The sequence below is a fragment of the Nanorana parkeri genome, unplaced genomic scaffold, assembly GCF_000935625.1.
Source record: "Nanorana parkeri isolate BGI_ZX_2015 unplaced genomic scaffold, ASM93562v1 scaffold229, whole genome shotgun sequence".
Classification (NCBI taxonomy): Eukaryota; Metazoa; Chordata; class Amphibia; order Anura; family Dicroglossidae; genus Nanorana; species Nanorana parkeri.
The window spans coordinates 1,149,894-1,168,416 of NW_017306497.1; the positions used below are offsets into that span (position 1 = coordinate 1,149,894).

Consider the following 18,523-nt stretch of genomic DNA (forward strand, 5'->3'; position numbering starts at 1 on the left):
AAGACAGTGTCTTATTTTCGGGGAAACACGGTAGTCTCAAATCTGTAAGAACAAATAGGATGAACCTTATAGATATTGGTCATTCTGAGCAGTATTGAATGGGGTCCATACTGGCTAAGATGGCGGATGTGCATACACGTGGCTGATCAGGGCAATGAACATGACTCAGCACATCATAGGCTAATGGCGCGAATTTCGGCACGTTTCCCTTGTTTAAAACAAGGGTGCGCGCATTTGCGCACATCAGCGCTAGTGAGTCATGCACGTTTCTCTGCGCATCCACGTTGGTGCACTCCCCTTTTCTGTTATGTAACTGTACTTTTTGGGCTGATTGGCTGATGTTGTAAAGCCACCCCCCTCTGGGCGTTATCCTTTTGTGCCTTATAAATAAAACAGAGTTCCTGTGCTAGTCAGCTGAGAATCCAACGTGACAACAGCTCGTGTTTGGTCTTCACTTGATACAGCCGAGGCGCTTTATGAAATTATACAAAGAGCTGAGAACTGTGCTTTTTAGCGCAGTGGATTTCTATGCGCAGGAAGCGTATATTAATTTAGATAACAATACCTAGAAGAGCCCCCAGTGACTTCCTGCCACAATTGTATCTTGGGCCTCAGCAGTTTCTTCGTTTATTAGTAACAAAGCTTGCCTGACCCTCCCAGACTCCTGAGAATTCCTACTGGCAAGTAAGGCTGCCCATAACGCATGAGCCAAAAGACATTGTGTGTGTGGTGGCCGGGGCTTGGCACTACCCAGAAGTATTGGACGTTTACCTGGCAGAACATGTGAGGCCTCTACATACTTTTTTCCACCCCACGCAACAGTCTTTTTATAAATTAGAACAAAAAAAAAAACTTATTTTAGTTTCCTTCAAACGCTGATTTGTAGTTGTGTTTTACACAAGAAGTAATATCTAAACTGAAGCTTCCAAATTCCTTAAAAGTTTACAAGTCACTTCAGGTTTCCAATTTAAAGCATTCTGTAAACTAGAGAGTTCACTGTCAAAAATAGTTATATTGGGATAGTTATAAAAAGTTTGCATAGCTTATTAGTCCAGTGAGACTACAGGTACATTTGTTCTGTATAGGTACACACCAGCTGGTGTGAGAATGGGGCAAAAACAAATGTTCTTAGTGTTTTTACCTCTTTCAGTCGAATGTTCTTTTGTTCATACAAAGCAAAGGAAATGGGGAAAATACCGCATTATGGCTACTAGGGGGAGCCGAGGGGTCATAGGCAATAAATGTTAGTAACAAGACAATTCAAGAGACTGCTGAAGAGAATGAGCATATATATGTAACAACTGCTATCCCTGTAGTATCAAAGGTTACATTAATATGCTCATTCCCTCCAGGTCTCTTGAATTGTAACAGTGCATCCCCTTACTAACATGTACTTATTTCCTATGATCCTAAACTTCATCTAGTGGCCATAATGCAGCATTTCAAGGGCAGCACAGTTGTGTAGTGGTTAGTACTTTGCCTTGAAGGTCCCTGCTTTGAATCCCGGGCAGGAAACTATCTGCAAGGAGTTTGCATGTTATTCCTATGCTTATGTGGGTTTCCTCCAGGTACTCCAAAACATGCTGGAAGGTTGATGTGCTCCTGTCTAAAGCAGCCCTGTATGTATGCATGTGAGATAGGGATCTTAGATAGTGAGCTCCTCTGGGGCAGGTATTGATGTGAATGTGCAGAATGTAAAGCACTGTGAACACACACACACACACACACACACACACACACACAAACTGCTCTGTATGAATAAACCTATTGAAGAACATTCATCCAGAAGATGCACTAAGAACATTTGTTTCTGCCCCATAATTACTAGGGATGCACCGATACCAAGTACCATACTCGGTACAAGTACAGATAGTTTTCCAGCTCCAAGACTAAACTAGAGAAAAATTCTAAAGTTAGGAGGCAGCTGTCATTTGTAAGGAGCACACGGAGCTCCTGGGATTTGTACATCTCTGTTTTATTGTATCATTTTGTTTTTATAAATATAAATAAAAGGGATGCACCGATACCAGTTGTACAAGTACTGATAAATTTTTGTTTGTCATGTGACAAGTTTTTCTAAAACAATACAGACTAATGATTTCAGGACAGTGCTGGAGCGCCAGAGCCCGGTCCCAGCTGCAACCGCTGCACCCCTGATCGTTCTCATGAAAATGACAAGTATCGGCACTGGTACTCGAGATGTATCTGTGCATCCCTAATAATTATAACAGCTAAGTAACTAGCACACAACAAATTTACATGCAGTGTCACTGGATGAATAAGCCAATTTGAATGCTTTATAAACAGAAACCATTCTGTGTATTGACTAGTTTGGTGGATTTCATTTTAACACAGAGCACAATTAATATCCTTTAGTAAAAAGTGAATGCAAAAAGAAAAGGCAAACTGCCGCAAAAAAAAAAAAAATCAGGATTTATAAATTAATACTGCGGCTGTCAGAAAAATGGAACAGTGACTACACCCGATTGGCTGCAGTCACCGTTCAGAAGGCAATTTTCCACCCGGCATCTTTACAAAAGTTGATCGAAAACTGACTTTTGTTGAACCAGGTAGTTTGGCAGGGCCACCCATGGCTCATATTGATTTCTGATTCAGTAGGAAACAGCTAAAATTTAATCCATGGCCAACATTTACCTTTTGTTTTCCAACATGGTTGATACATACAAGTGCAGAAGATAGTCCCCTTATTTTCAGTGAGTATTCCGTGCAATGCACTGTTGTCGTAGGTCCAAGTGCCAGTGCTCGTGGGACTTTTCTGACCATTGGCATGGTTATACTCAAGAAGGAAACCACAGTTCCTTCACGGTGGGGGTACAGATTGCAATAAAAACCTGACACCTTATCCCTACTTGTTCTAAAATGAAAACAAAGTTGCAGCTGTAGCAGGCTTTAGTCATTTCAAGGGCATATACCAGAGGGCTGCATACAGAGATTACACTGGCAGCCACGGAGTAGAAGGAGCGATCATTGACAGATAAGAGCAGCAGGGGGAGGGAGAGGGGACATCCTATATTCGTCTAGGAAAGTGGAGTTACTCCTTAAATCTACAGCTTGCGATGGAATCGATCCTGGGAGCCTTTGGTCTCTGGGTTGTTTCCTTGCTTGTGGAACCACTGGAGGGTTCCAATTTTGTGCTGACCTTGTCCTATCCACCTACAGTGCATGGGGCTCTGACCTCACCTACTGGTCAGCTGCAGGAAATTACCTAATCTGCCACCTGTACATCCTGGGTGCGATTGTCTTTGATATATTGGATTCCTGGTTTACGATCTTCTGCTTGTCCACCACCTGCCTTTGGATTACCCCTTTGTACCGTGCTTCTGTTTGTTGCTGACCTGGCTTGGACTTTGACTCTGCTTCTTCTGGACTACCCTGTGGACCTGTTGCGTTTGGTATTTTGCTATTTTGGGACTTCTTGGCAGGCCTAACAGTAATTACATAATGAGACCCGAGCCTTGAGTAGAACAATGTTTTCTCGTCTACTCATAAGTTGGATTCTCTTCTTTTAATCATTTGTTTAACTCAAAATGTAATAATTATCCATTATAAAATAAAAAGGGCCAAACATTATATTCTAATCATAGTCTTTAGGGGTTACTTCTAAAAAAAGAGAAATATAGAGGCTTGAAAATTCAATACTGCTGATCAATACGGCATAGCGTGAATGCTGATTACCAGGCATCTTGGACACGGCAGCGGCACGCCACTCACCAGCGCTGCTCTCGTCTTGTTAGTAAAGCTATTTTTCATTAAAAAAATCCAATTCTGCAAGCACCAAAGTAAAAGTGTCCGATGTAAATGGGATCTGACAGTAAACAGGACTAACAGCAGGGCCAGAACCTCAGGTATTGATACATTTGTTAACCACGCGACTCAGCAATCTCGCCCAGTAGCTGCATTTCAACCAACGGCACCGCGTCAAAGAGAAGAAACGCTTATACTGACAGGAGATAATGCAGGATCCTAATTAGCGCTGATCATTAATTAAGGTTTTATGTGGGACAATTAAACACTCTCGTGGTCTATGAAACTTTCAATGAAGCCTTAAGCAAGCTCCATTAGCAGCAGCTATTAAAGTGTAATACAGCTCTCATGCAATATGGTAACAAAGGGAAGATAGCAGTAAAGCTATAGAGGAGATGAGCCGTATTCACACCACAGCTGGCCATACAGCCATACATTCCTTTCCTTCAACCTGTGGCCTGGACTAAACAAATCTAAAGCTGGCCATACAGCCGTACATTCCTTTCCTTCAACCTGTGACCTGGACTAAACAAATCTAAAGCTGGCCAACATGATACACATTTTGGCTGTTTCTTGATGAACTGGCTAAAACTGGCAAAGTGGGTGCCACTGACAGAATCCCTTGATCAGCTGATTGAAGGAGACGGTTGGAAATTTTTCAAACAAACAAAGCCAACAGCCAATCAGCTGCCAGCTCTGTTCGGGTATTCTGTGTTGTCAACAGACTTCTCTCAGACCACAAGTGGCCATTTCAGCACACGCTGCTCAGGTATGGGTCACTGTTAACACCATCAGAAAACCTGCACTGAGAAATGCCATGCAGCCGTAGATGGAGTGCAGGCATTTCTCCATTTCAATAGATTGCAAATACAGAAAAATGGATGTGGGTGCCTACACCTCTTATTTGCCCCCAACGCAGCATACCACATTGGACAGTAGTGCGTTACCATGTGCTGAGATGCACCCAAGTCTTAACTTAGTGCTTTGGGGAGCCACTGAAAATGAATGATACCGCAATGCACTAATGTGTGTAACATGCATTGCTGGCGGCACAGACATGGAAAAGGATAAGATGGTGGAATAAAACTAGTTTAGGAAACACCATGGAAAGTACAAAGAAATCCCTGGAAAGAGAAAAAGGCAAGGTACCGAAAGACATTACAACCTATGGAGAGAACCGGCAAAAGAGCAGGCAGTGTGTCCAATGCTTTATCGTCAGATACAATACATGACATGATTTTCTGTGTCTGCCAGACCTCCCATACACTCCATATTGCCTGGCATTATTCTCATTCATATTTAAACAAATCACAAAAACAGGCCCATGACCCAAAATACAGCATGTCTGTAGACAGGAGCCATATTGTATACCCAAATACATCTGGCAACAGCCACATAGAAGAGACAGAGAGGTAACTGTGATGGTAAACCATGAATGGTAGCAGAGAATAGAAACATTTGTAGTGTTTGAACACATAGGACGTACCTGGCTGTCCTCCCAACTCTGTGGATATAAGTGTTAGCATCTTCAGGGCAATCCAGCTGGAGCACCCAGCTAACTGCTGGAAAGTCTGCAGATAGAAAAAGTGAAGGGTGTAAGGGGTGTAAGTATAAGTGATGGGCACCAAAGCAAATCTACTACATATTTACCTGTCTCTCTAACCTTCCTCCACAGCAAGCACAATGGAAATTGCAATTTGATGGGCTAAATTCTGATTGGTTGCTATAAGGTAGTAGACCACTGCTCAGCTTTACAGATTACAGTGAACTTTAAATGTCCATCACGAGGGAAGATACTACAAGAGGACCAAATGACCTTTATTAGTCAAACCGCTTTTTTCTGTTCCCTTGGCTTCACTTTGCTGCTGGAATCTGAACTTCCCAGAATTAAAAGGGACCCACTCCAATTCTCTTACTATCGCATCTAGCAGTAATCCTGCATAGAGGGAGTTGCCAACCCTTCACTGTTCTTTTACCATTCCTAGATAGCAACTGTGAAAGCTGTGTAAAAACCACTTTACATGTACTTATCTCTACTTTCCCCCCAATGGTTGGCATTATTTTTTATAGTGGATGATCTTAGTCAATGAGGAAACAAAATTATTTAAGCCAATCAGCAAAAGGAGGCCTGACGTCATTGTATTCAGCCAAACTGAATGAGACTGCAAATCACACTTTGGTAAATGCCAAGTATACCTGAACATTTCTCCATCACAGCAGTAACAACTCCCAGAAGTGAGAACCACTGGCTTCATAACATGTTACTATAAGTACTAGTAAATACTAATAAAAACTTGTAAGTCTCCTACATGATATTAATCAGTGCTGATTGACCATAGAGGCAAATTATTAACACTGGAAAAGAAAACATCAGCCATCAGGGCATGTACATGTCCACATGTATATCAAGTATTTGGCTTACATATACGTTACAAACAATTTCAAAGAATTTTATACAATTTTACAAAAAAAAAAAACCTTGGTGGCCCATGCCTTTATTTCCCTCTGTTCTTTGTCCCTCACCCTCTACCCACACTGATATCACCAGGCAACATCTGTCATTTTACAAGTCTCTGACCAAAGACACTCATTGTATTTCCAGCAGCATTTGCATGGTAAAAGACTAGAATAGTTTAAAGGAGCCTCGGTTCCATGTTGTTCTTAAACTGTGGATGGGCAGCTGTGGTTGGAGTTTGTTGCCGGAAAGCTGGTGAAGAGTGCAGGTACAGAGACATCCGGGATCTCAGGAGGATTCTAGGCCAGACTAAGCTAAAACTATGGGAACACAGAGGAATTGGATTTTTCTTTCAAGTGGTGCCTCAAACGTAGAATTAGCCATTTGGATCAAATCATTAAAATCTAGTGATCAAAAGGTATTAGCAGATGAGATTTTAAAAAAACACAGTTAGAAATACTATGTACAGTATTGAAATAATGAGAATATCATCACATACCTAATCCTCGGGCCGCAATGTCCGTAGCAAAAAGTACAGCTGCCTTCTTCCTCACAAAGTCATTATAGACCTCCATCCTCTTCATCTGCTGCTGTTTGCCATGCAGTGCCAAGATGGGGATACCAGGCCGAAGCCTGCAGAATACACGGAACAAATACTGGACCTAATGGAAGTAATAGTACTGAAGATTAGGTGTAGAAGACGGTTAGAGCCATTTACAGAGAATAATGACAGGGGCCTACTTAGAGTGGTGATTGGATACGCCCTCCCCCCATCACAACCATCATTTCGGCTTCTCTTGCTTCAGCCCTGTGCTTTGTAAATGTGCCATTTATTTTTTATTTCAGAGCACCCTAAATTGCACCTTATGGCGCAATCTTCTGCCCGGGTCACACAGTAGTCCAGAAGGCGGATATTAGCTAATGGTACTGAGAAGAAAGGTTAGTAATATTTGTCCCACATTATCCACTCTGCTTCACCCAGAAAGCCCAAACACTTACCTTGCATGGTTCATTAGACTATGTTATGTATGGAGTGCACAAAACAACCACAGCCCATAAATCCTCATATGTAACAAATCACTGTAAGTGGTAGTCCCTAATACTTCACCCGTGACCAAGCACACATACCTGTTTACAGCTAGAGAAGAAGACAATGCTCTTTTTCTTCAGGTGATTACGCACAAAGGAAAACAAGAGGTTTATCTTTTGTCGGAGGTCACACACAACATAATTCTGCTCCAGAGTTGCCGGTGTACTGAAAAACACAAAGTTTGGGATGCAATAAACTAACTCCAGGAAAAAAAAAAAACACATAAAAACCCAACATCTGCATAGTAAAAAAGAAAAAGGTAAACTGAACAGCAGCAAGAGCCAATAACATTGGGTCACATCACTAGATTTAGAGGGAAACCATAGTGGTTCTGCGGCTATGCTACACATATACAGACTCTGTTTTTCATGTAACCATTTATTAGATGAAAAAGTATGTGAACCTAAAAAAAAAAAAAAAACATATGGCTGTAAAACCCTTTTTAAACTTCATTATGTGTGCATTTTATCTAATGTCAGTGCCAAAAAAAAACCCTCAAAAAACTGGTTGAGCATGTCTCTGGTGAACCTGCAAAGCTTCCTCTTCTTTGCTGACCATGCTTCCCGAGGGTTGAGATTCAAGGTAACGGTGATAGACATGCATAGTATATCCCCATCCACCCAACCTCCGAATTGATCTCAGCACAGATACAATGGGGGTGTCAGACATGCATAGTATGAACATCAAGACATAACCACATAGAACATTTTGTCGTACTGGCCGGAGTCGCCCCCCTCCCCGCACTGGTTGGACCCACCCCCCTTTACCCGAAAGACAGGCACAGTAGGGTAAAGAGGGAGACAAATGACAACACACTGGCTGGTCCATACTCCAGCTCATCTCACATACTTCAATGGTTCAATGGTTGTAGTCACATGACTGTTCTGTATAAATCTCGCAAAAAGGTATTTGTAGACTATAAAATGGAAAGAAAAAAAAGCAAATTTATTCTAATCCCTAGGACTGCTGTCATCTAGCTGATTGCCAATTGCCCATTATGCAGCAGTGGCTGCAAGGGAAGGAACTCCAGGCACAAATTTGATTAACCTATGCAGTGGGGCTACCCCCACACTGCAAGGGTTAACTGGTGGTTTATATCTAGTATACTCATCCGATCCTCTGAGCTGGGCGCCTGTTACAGTGCTCCCTCCTGCCCATCTCCTCCTCTGCTCCAGTGGTGGTATGTCCCTCGGCATCCTCATGTCCACCACACTGTGTATATAACATGACGACTCAGGAACTTAGGCAACTGCAGTGGAGCGGGAGCAAGGTGGAAGGGACCGGTCTAAGAGCCAACTGACTGAGGATCAGGTAAATAGAACGTTTTTTTTTTAAACCTAGACAAAAACAAACAGTTAACCCTTACAGTGCGGGGGTAGCCTCATTGCAAGGGTTAATACATCTGTGCCCAGAGTTCTTCTTTAATAAAAACATCAGAAGAGTAGAATGTTCCTAAATTATTACCATTTTGCTGGTCAGATTGCGTCTCTGATACTGACTCCCTGCCTGCCCATGGATCAACTAAACCAGCCATTCAGTCCCCAATACGTATCAATGACATCAGCCCGGCTCCTCCCCTCCAGTGTTTGGGCCAGAACAGTGTGCCAGTCTATGTTCTGTACAGAAAAAGGTACAATCACGGGCTGTGAACATTCTATCAGTTCCTTCAGTAAGAATCCCTCAGCTGCATCGTGTACAGAAACACTGGTGTCAGCTCCCTGCCTGGTAATTGCTAGTTGGAGGGCATAAATTGTTCATTTTAATTAATGACTGCGGTATTTAATTTATTAGAAGTCCTGCAAACCGCTCCAGATTAGTCTGTCAATGAAGTGCTTGTGCAGAGTGCTCCATCTAGAGCTGTGTACGACAAGATAACGCCAGATGCCGAGAGGAGCCTGACAGCTACACTTTCTTACCTAAAAGTAAAAATATGACCGCGGTACTGAAACTGCCACGTAATGCAAAACACATAAATCATGCTGCCTGCTAATCATGGACTGCTAAATATAGGTGACCCAATGAAGTGCAAAGAATACACTAAAAAAGTAAAGCTGCAAGCAAAACATCGTCACTCCTTAACCCACAGTCTCTATGTCTGCCCTGTTACACGCTCTTCATTTTCCCTAGGCCACATTCATCAACGGCAAAAAAAATGTATGTTTGGTCAACATTTTTTTATTCACCTTTTAGTAACTTTACTGGTCTACATGAACATATCCCCGACATGTCACAATACACAGCAAGAGTATCATTTATCAACCAAGCTGTGCCTTTTATTATGAAAAAGCCATCCTAGCACTCCCGTCCAGTGACTTTGCCTAGGCAGAGACGATGTCAACAGTGTGCTGCAGGCAGGAGGAAACATTTCCTCAGTCTCTTCTAGCCCAGAGATCAGACTGCAACATCTCAGGAGTCGGCATCACAGACAAAGAAGGTGCAAAGCAACGATGGCGCCGTATTTGTGAGAAGGCATTGTGAGGAGTAGTACTGTTTCTGCGAGAAGTAATAAATGCACTTGCACATTGCTTAGCATGCTTGTACTTAAAGCAGAACTCCAGGCCAAAATGTTCTTAACCCTTGCACTTCAAAAAAAAAAAAAGTTATACTTACCCGTGTGACGATAATGGGGGTGAGTCTGAATATTAAAAATGGAATTCTTTTGTCCCCCAGGCAGAGCAAATACAGGCCTTCATTTAGTAATTTGCCAGTTCCTTCCACATTCCACAGATCAGAGATCTGCTATCTGGCCTGTGATCTTTTTAGGGCTGCAACAACTAATCGACAATCGATTATAATCGATTATTGAAAAAGTTAACTTTTCAATAATCGGCTTCCGATCAGTTGGCCCTGTTCACTACTCCACACACGCTGCGCGCCGCACCTCCTCCCCAACTCACATGAGATTTGTTGTACTCCTTTATAGTTGGTGATATTCTGCACAGCGCTGTATATAGGAGTACAAATCCCAGCAATAATACATTATACAGTGCCATGCGGAATTCCACCAGCTATAGAGGAGCACAACAAATCCCAGCAATAGTACATTATACAGTGGTGCAATGCCGAATACCACTGGCTATAGAGGACTACAAAACCCAGCAACAGTACATTATACAGCGCAATGCAGAATACCGCCAGCTATAATGTACTATTGCTAGGATTTATTGTGCTCCTCTATAGCTGGTGATATTCTGCATTGTGCTGTATAATGTATTGCTGGGATTTGTAGTCCTCTATAGCCGGTGCCATTCTGCATTGATTGCTGTATAATTTTACACTTTCCATTTCACTATATTGCACACCACACTTTTTTCTTTTCTTTTTTACTTCCACCGCTCCAAGCTTACTCCTGTGATGGAGTGCAATCTCAATACAAACTAGTAGTCCATCACTGGAGACATTTTTTAACATTTATTTTATTGTTTATCCGATTAACCGATTAATCGAACTTAATAATCGGCTAACTAATCGATTTTGAAAATAATCGTTAGCTGCAGCTCTAGATCTTTTATTGCCCCCCAGCACAAGTGAGCCCTCTAAGCAGTTTATAGCTGTCCCTAATTAAATAAGGATGTCACCAGGCATTCATCTATCACCAGTGGACAATTTCATATAAACACAAGCAGGTCTGGTAGAGGTAATAACCCAGGTGACCCCGCATTCACCCAAAAGTCATAATTCTGATTACAAAATCGGCTCCATAAAAGGTCTGACTAAAAGATGCTGAACTAGCTAGAGGGGGCTCTTTTTTTAAAACATCAAGGGGAAACTAAGAAGTCTTAACATCACAGAAGAGTTCCCCTTTAATCTCTGGACATCATCTGCTGAAAGCTTGCTTGAAGAGCCCTTCAGACTTCTCTTTAGCTTATTGAACTCTGAACTCTGTCAGAACTCCTAAGACCAGGACTGTTAAGTATCCACCTTTTATTTTGCGGTTGTATATATATTTTGTTTCTTTTTATTCAATCTTTTTGTGTATATTTTCTGCAGAGTTTCTTTTATTAAAGTACGATCTTACAAATCGTTAAGCTTATCTCTACGCTCTAAATACGAACTTAAAGTATCCTTGCCTCTGTGAAGAGTGCTACTGTATAGTGAATCCTGTCATATTCGTGTCTGAGAGGACAGCGGTATCACAGGCATTAAGTGTTTTACATTGTCGCAGCATTTGCTGGGAACGGTCTGTGTTTCCGTTAAAAAAAAAACATGGTGGCAGTGAACGTTTGTGGGTAAAGGGTTAACTGCGGAGTTAAACAACCCTGGTGACGATCGCTTCAGTCTGCTGGGCTGAGCCTGAGATTGTGTCCCACAAGCTGGGAAATCTCTGTGTAGGGTGAGGCCGATAGTGGTATCGCCACATCCTTGTGACGCCACGCTCGGTTCTGACTTGTGTATAGTCACGTGTGATTGACGGGTTTGGGCCAGGCGTACGTCACAACCCGAACCGCAGAAGAGCAGGTTTGGCTGCGATGATATGCCCCTCGGCATCCTTGCATCCTATACATTGTGCATAGAACATGATGACTCAAGGATCCTTAGACTGCTGCAGCGGAGGGGGGAGAGAAACTCCAGGGACAGGTCTAAGAGAAAGCTAGCTCCGGCGATTTTTTTTTTTGCAACTAGACAAAATAAACAAGATAAACAAGAAAATATATCTCATGCTATGCCCACTTTAAACACACTTAAAATATTGCTAGTTTGTCAATAGATTATATAGTTACACAGTCGAAAAGGTTGGAAAAAGACACGCGTCTTTGCTGTCCAACCTATGATTTTTCTGGGTGTCAGTTTGATTTCTAAGGGATACATATCCCTCTATGTTGTGCACATTGAGGAAGACATGTAGAAGGTTTTTGAATTTGTCAATGTGGAAAGAAATTTCTGCTGCTATGACCATGAAGAAGCATTCCACCACAACTTTAGATAAAACCTCCTTTGTCACCCCATCTCCTTCTCAGAACTAAGATTAAACAAGATGTTACTGTCTTTACAGCCACGATTAATAAATGTGTAGATATATCTCCCCCTAAGTGCCTCTTCTATAAGGAAGTTTAATTAACTTCCTCAGGTTGTCTCACATGTAAGCTGCCCCCATACCACGGCTCTAAAAATTAATGGATGATGTGGTTGACTGCTTGAGTGAAGCGGGCAGCACAGTGGCGTAGTGGTTAGCACTTCTGCTTTGCAGCACTGGGGGTCCCTGGTACGAGTCCCAGCCAGGTCACTATCTGCAAGGAGTTTGCATGTTCTCCCTGTGCTTGCGTGGTATTCCTCCCACACTCCAAAGACATGCTGGAAGATTCATTGGCTCCTGTCTAAATTGGCCGGACCTTAGATTATAAGCTCCTTGAGGACAGGGACTGATGTGAATGTGCAACTACGTAAAGTGTTGCGTAAATTGTCAGTGCTATATAAATACTAATAATAAATAACGCAACAAAATGTCACATGAAACACAGGAGTAAAAGAGGCTAAAAACACATTTTCTAGTTTACTCTGGCGTAGTCTTGGAACCAACAAAAATGAGGCATCAAAAACCTGCAAGTGCGTTAAAATGCAGCTGATGTAAAAGCACATGAAATATTGTAACATGGGTGCAAGCATGCCCTAAGTATTCCTTTTTTGAGAAATCCAGCCTCTAGCTTGCCTTTGGATTACTGTGTCCCATCAGCCACTGGATATGAAAGACATCTAAGCAGCTTGTTATCTGCCCAGAAGTTGTGCATGCAGGAGAGGGGGATGCCAGCAGTGGCAGACTGCATATTGGTATCCATATACTCTCATAATAAAATGGCCTGCAGAACAGATGAAGCCAAATCTCACCTGAACTTTGCCTTCTCATGAACCCAAACATATTCCGGATCCTTCAAGCTGAGGCGGGCAAGGTCCTTCACAGATTTAGTCTGAGTTGCAGAGAAGAGGAGGGTCTGTCGTTTCTTGGGAAGGTTTTCCACAATTGCATTCATTGTATCAGCAAAACCCATGTCCAGGATCCGGTCAGCTTCATCAAGCACTGCAACAAGACCAATATTAAAGTTAAGGGCAAGGAATAATGAATTATAACTTTGTTTTGGATAACGTAAGAAAACGTTAGGACCACCATCAGGTATTTAAGGTTGTCTCCATTGGCAAACTCCCCACTCACTTCCTGTTTTGGTGTTTACCAGACAGAAAGCCACAGGAAATAACACAGGGGCCTAGACTAAGAGTCAAGGACTGACACCCCCTTGCATAATGACAGAACCTCATTAATGAACGAGGCTCTTTAACTAGACAAGGGATTGAAGGTTGGTGGGGCTTAGCTCACAAAAGGACCACTATCACAAAAAATATACTACTGTGATAAGTGCACAGACTTAATAAAACTATTCAGCATATTAAATACTTTTTATTTCATGTGCCTTTTTTACATTTTTCTCCACATTTCCAGTGACAGCGATCAGGACAAACCACAACACTGCCAGGGATATGTTTTAGCAGTTTACAGACCACAGAAAATGTGAATCATGTGACTAAAAAAGGTGACAGTTGTAAACACTCCTGGGACATATCTTTGCCACAAATGAATGGATGTCACCAGCACAGCAGGAATATTGGAATCCAAAGTATTCGTTTATTGAAACGTCATGTCATCAGAACTATGATCAGATGACATGACGTTTCAATAAACGAACACTTTGGATTTCAATATTCCTGGTGTGCTGGAGAGATCCATTCATTTGTACTACTTGGCGGCGCCATCCGCAGTCACTGCGAGCACCCCCCATCATCTCATTTGGTAAGGAGTGTGACAAGGCAACTCTACGTTTTTCCAATGTCCTAACCACACACACAATTAGAATGAAGCATGTTTTAAGATAGTGGTCCTTAGGTTCTTAGTAGAACCTAGTAACAAGGAATCCAACTTCAGGACAGCACACAGTAGAGGGTTTTAGACTAACAATGTAACAGCAGGCATGTTGTGCCAGAGCTTTAACATGATGATTTTTAATGTTGGGGTATAATTATACTTTAAAGTCTTGCTAAACATCCCATATAAATAAATAAAAATTAGGGATGCCCCAATATTTTTTTTTTTGGTACTCTGTGTTGTGTGCCCCGATTATCAGGAAACGGGGCGGCGGATCATGACCCGCCGCCCAGCTTTCTGATTGCTTAGGAAGCCTGTGTTCCATCGAAAGAACACTGGCTTCACTTCCCGAGGCTGCCTGGCTTCCTGACCAATCAGGAAGCTGGGCGGTGTGTCATGAGGTGTCGCCCGGCTTCCTGATTGGCTAGGAAGCTGGCTTCACTTGTTGCTAGGTAGCCCAGCTTCCTGACCAATCAGGAAGTCAGGTGGCGGGCCATAGCCCACCGCCTGGCTTCCTGAATGGAAAGGAAGATGGCTCCATGCTCCCTCGGGACTGCGGTTTAGAGGGAGATCTCCCTCTGACTGGTAGTTTCAGTATCAGAGCATTTGGGCTCAGTGCATCCCTAATAAAAATTGAACATTTAAGTTATATTCCTCCAAAGAGTAAATACTTAGCAAGGCAAGGACCATCCTCCCACAGGGTGAAAACACTAAAGGGCCCGCAGTGAATTCCCATCAACTGGGTGCCCTGCACCAGGAGACAGTGGCCCAGGGAATCTTTCCTTCAACAGAATGAAGACCTCTGCAGTCTCTGTGATGTCAGATGGGCAAAGAGTAGGATTTCTTCACTCCTTGGGGAGGGCAGGTTATATAAAAACAAAAAAACACATGGGGCATATATGATTATACGGGGCAGACTCGTTATTACAAAAATGTTTGGCCAGAAAGGACTTTAACTTTTAGATTTTGAGAGATCAAGAAAGCAGAACACATAATGATCAGGATAAACATCAGTGTTAATAATAAATGCTTTTATTGCCCTGCAGTTGATAACTCACCGAGCATCTGCATATTACTGGTGTGAAAAAATGATGTTTCATCCATGTGTTGCAGGAGACGACCAGGGGTACAGATGAGAATGTTTGTGCGATGGATGCGCGACGATTCTTGTTTCAGATCCTACAATAAGGCAAAGGAAAACTGTAAGGTACAAGCACACACCTGTAGTCAATACTCTTCGACTGTTCCATTGGCAGGACATTCACAGGACTGAAGGCAAAACTAATGCAAGCAAAAATGTGAATGCTAAATAAAAGAAACGTCACAACTAAACCCAAGAACAAAACTATAAAATATTGCACCCACCACAGGTTATGTGGTGGGTGCATTCATGTTTTATTTATCAGGCCGAGTACATTTTTAGCGAGTACAGAAAATACCTGTTCATCTTGCCATAAATGTAGTGTCCTTGTCACTCCCTGTAAGCTAAACTAAGGACAAAAAAAAAAAAATGTATCTTTCCTTTGCAAACAATTAACCCCATCAGCCACCATGTAAGCGAGATAAAGAGAGGCAAACATTTTAGCAGTCAAGTCTGGGTGAAAACTATTCCAGAAAACAGTAGGTCCCCCTGCACTCCTTACAGCGCTTCCGGTCCAAGTGAAAATAGTGGTCCTTGCAGTGACAATCACGGATTCACATCTCTGCCCTGATGAAGGGACCCTGCGTGGTCCCGAAACGTTGGATTATGCGATGTGTGACGTTTAGCCCAAAAAAATTGACTTTTTTTTTAATTTCCTTTATGGAGTGCTGGTGATTTCTATTGTTCATTGGGTGAAAACTATGTCTCCTTCCATAGATGCAGTGGAGGAGTAAGCATAGCTACTCAGGGTCAGAAGTGTCACATTCACAGGATTAACAGGTTAAATAAAAAAATTTAAAAACGAATGCAGCCACCACATCTAAGGACGGGTAAACTGCAATATATTATATTTTCGGGTTCAGATATGCTTTAAACTCAGCAAGTCCACTAATGTGCTACCAATCCTATCCAGCACAGACTGCAATGTCCTTAATGTACTTTAATAAGTTCTGTGTCATTTATTGAAGTCAGAATCCAGACAGCACCTCACAGGGCCAAGCCCTGAGGCCTGAGCTATGTAACTCTTTCTTTCTCAGCTTCCTCAATCATCAATCACACATTTCCAAAATGGATTTGAATTTTATTGCTGGCTCTTAGCAGGCTAACAGAAATTCCATCCGTAAATCAAAGGCACGGGTTTTCAGATCACCTGATGGCTGACAAAAAGCAGTGTGGTGGACTGATATACTCCAGCATTATCAGGATATAAAAGCTCAAAGCTTCATTTTCATTTTTTACTGCAGCATCAGTTTGAACAACAAGAAACAAGTCTAAAAAAGCCATATACGAACGATTAACTACAAAATGAAAAGAACACAAGAGATAAAAAATTAATTGGCAATCAAATTGTGATCATAATAATAGGAAAAAATAATTTCCCCATGATAAAAAATCTACAATTACATAAAACATTTTTCTAATCCAGATCTGAAATTCACAAAAAAGAACAGAGATCCAGATGACATTGATTCCATGTTTATCTACATTAAAAGGAAAAAGTACTGAAAGACTTAGTTATACTCTTCCCAATACTTGGAGCCAGCGTGTGACAATGCAGATGTCACATGCCACCTCTATATAGATCGACAGCTCAGAGATCACAAACAGCTGATCGCGCAGCTCACAGTCTTCTCCCTGCAGAGAGTGGTGACTGTCAGTCACCACTCCCCACAGGGATTCCCCCTTCCCCTCTCTGTTCCTCCAGCCCTCATTTGAGGGACAGATGGGGGGGCCCTGACAATCGTCAATAAGGCAGTGGGGGATCCTGACAATCGTCAATAAGGCAGTGGGGTGGATCCCGACAATATTGTCGGGATCTTTTGCAGCTGGAACGTGGCTCTGTGCTGTCAGCAAATAAGTGGGCAGTAGCAGAAGTTTTATTTTTTAGTGCATAGTGTCCCCAGCTAGAGCTGTCAAAACTAGAGCTGTGCAATCAGCAGGGACTGTGGAATGTGAGTTTTGCTTATTGGAGAGTTCTAGATTTGAAATCAGCAGGGGACTGTCAGACAGCTGCACAAAGACCATCTCTCCTGCAAAAAGCAGTGGACCCCCTCTGCAGTTTGCTGTATGAAGGAAGATCTTTGTGCCGCCACTGGAACCGAGATAAATACAAGTGCAAAACACATACTGTGGGCACTATATTATTCACAACTAACTTTCATCACATTGTTTGAAGGGTCTCACATATCTAGCCCTCCTTGACTTGTCAAGTCAAGGAGGGCTGCAATGCCCATTTACACTTGCGATTGGGTCAGTCTCACAAATTGCTCCATGAGGTTTATGTGAACAGCTGCAGACATAGACAACCAACAGCACCTGCAGCCATTCACATGTAATCATGCATGCTCCGATTACATGCAAATGATCGCCTCTGGATGCGATCATTTGCAAGTGTAAAAGAGCCCTGAAGAAATTACACATGCAAGACAAGACAAGGCATGACTGACATCACATGGGCATGTCATCACAGAATTGTATACACAACTCAGCATTATAACCAATCTCACACACCTTTCCTCCAATGATGAGCCCAGCAGAGAATTCATGGCTCCTGCCCACTTTTCTCAGAACTTCAAAGGTTTGATAAGCCAACTCTCTGGTGGGAGAGATGATCAGGATTCCAAGCCCATCGTCTGCCGACCACTGCTGCCGGTACAAACATTCCAGAGCCTGCAAGAGACAATTAAGAAATGTATTCAACCTTTTGTGCCCTGCGCTGATAAACTGTGAACTGAGGGTGACATTCTCATTATATGGATAACACAATGTCCCTTCGATTCCTGGTGTGCAAGCCATGTTCTATTATAAAGGAACCATTTTCGATATATCTGGATAATTCCTCAACTGTCATTTTCTTTGCAATTTTTGATTATGCTTAGTTGCATAGCAGTCATTTCTTATCAATGAAACTTTTATGAACAAGATTCCCTGTGTTCCAGTAGACCAACCAACCAGACTCAAACCTTCTCTGAAAATAAAACCTGCACAGGAGAGCAAACGTTTGAATTAATCCAATGGTTGTTAGGAGTTTTCAAGAGACAGACTTTGTCTTATTTTAGAGGGACTGCTTCTCTGGAAGAAAGTTTCTAGAAGGCAGTTCACAAGAGGCTTTGGTTAAAGCTGACCTTAGGGCTTGTTCACACCATGTCTGGACCAGATCTGAAAACAGAGTGCATTTTTTACGAGATTTTGCCACAGGATTTATTTTTTATTTTTTTTGGG

General features: G+C 42.3%; 1 protein-coding gene across 1 annotated transcript in view; it reads right to left on the reverse strand.

Moving 5' to 3' along the window:
- The window catches only part of DDX10 (DEAD-box helicase 10), a 227,916-nt gene that overhangs the window by 200,797 nt on the left and 8,596 nt on the right, over positions 1-18,523 (reverse strand). The window contains exons 4-9 of the mRNA XM_018556243.1: positions 17,813-17,971; positions 15,219-15,339; positions 13,134-13,323; positions 7,349-7,475; positions 6,720-6,882; positions 5,252-5,336 (exon numbers count right to left, since the gene is read on the reverse strand). Of these exons, the coding sequence (XP_018411745.1) occupies positions 5,252-5,336; positions 6,720-6,882; positions 7,349-7,475; positions 13,134-13,323; positions 15,219-15,339; positions 17,813-17,971 (845 nt within the window). The remainder of the gene's footprint in view (positions 1-5,251; positions 5,337-6,719; positions 6,883-7,348; positions 7,476-13,133; positions 13,324-15,218; positions 15,340-17,812; positions 17,972-18,523) is intronic.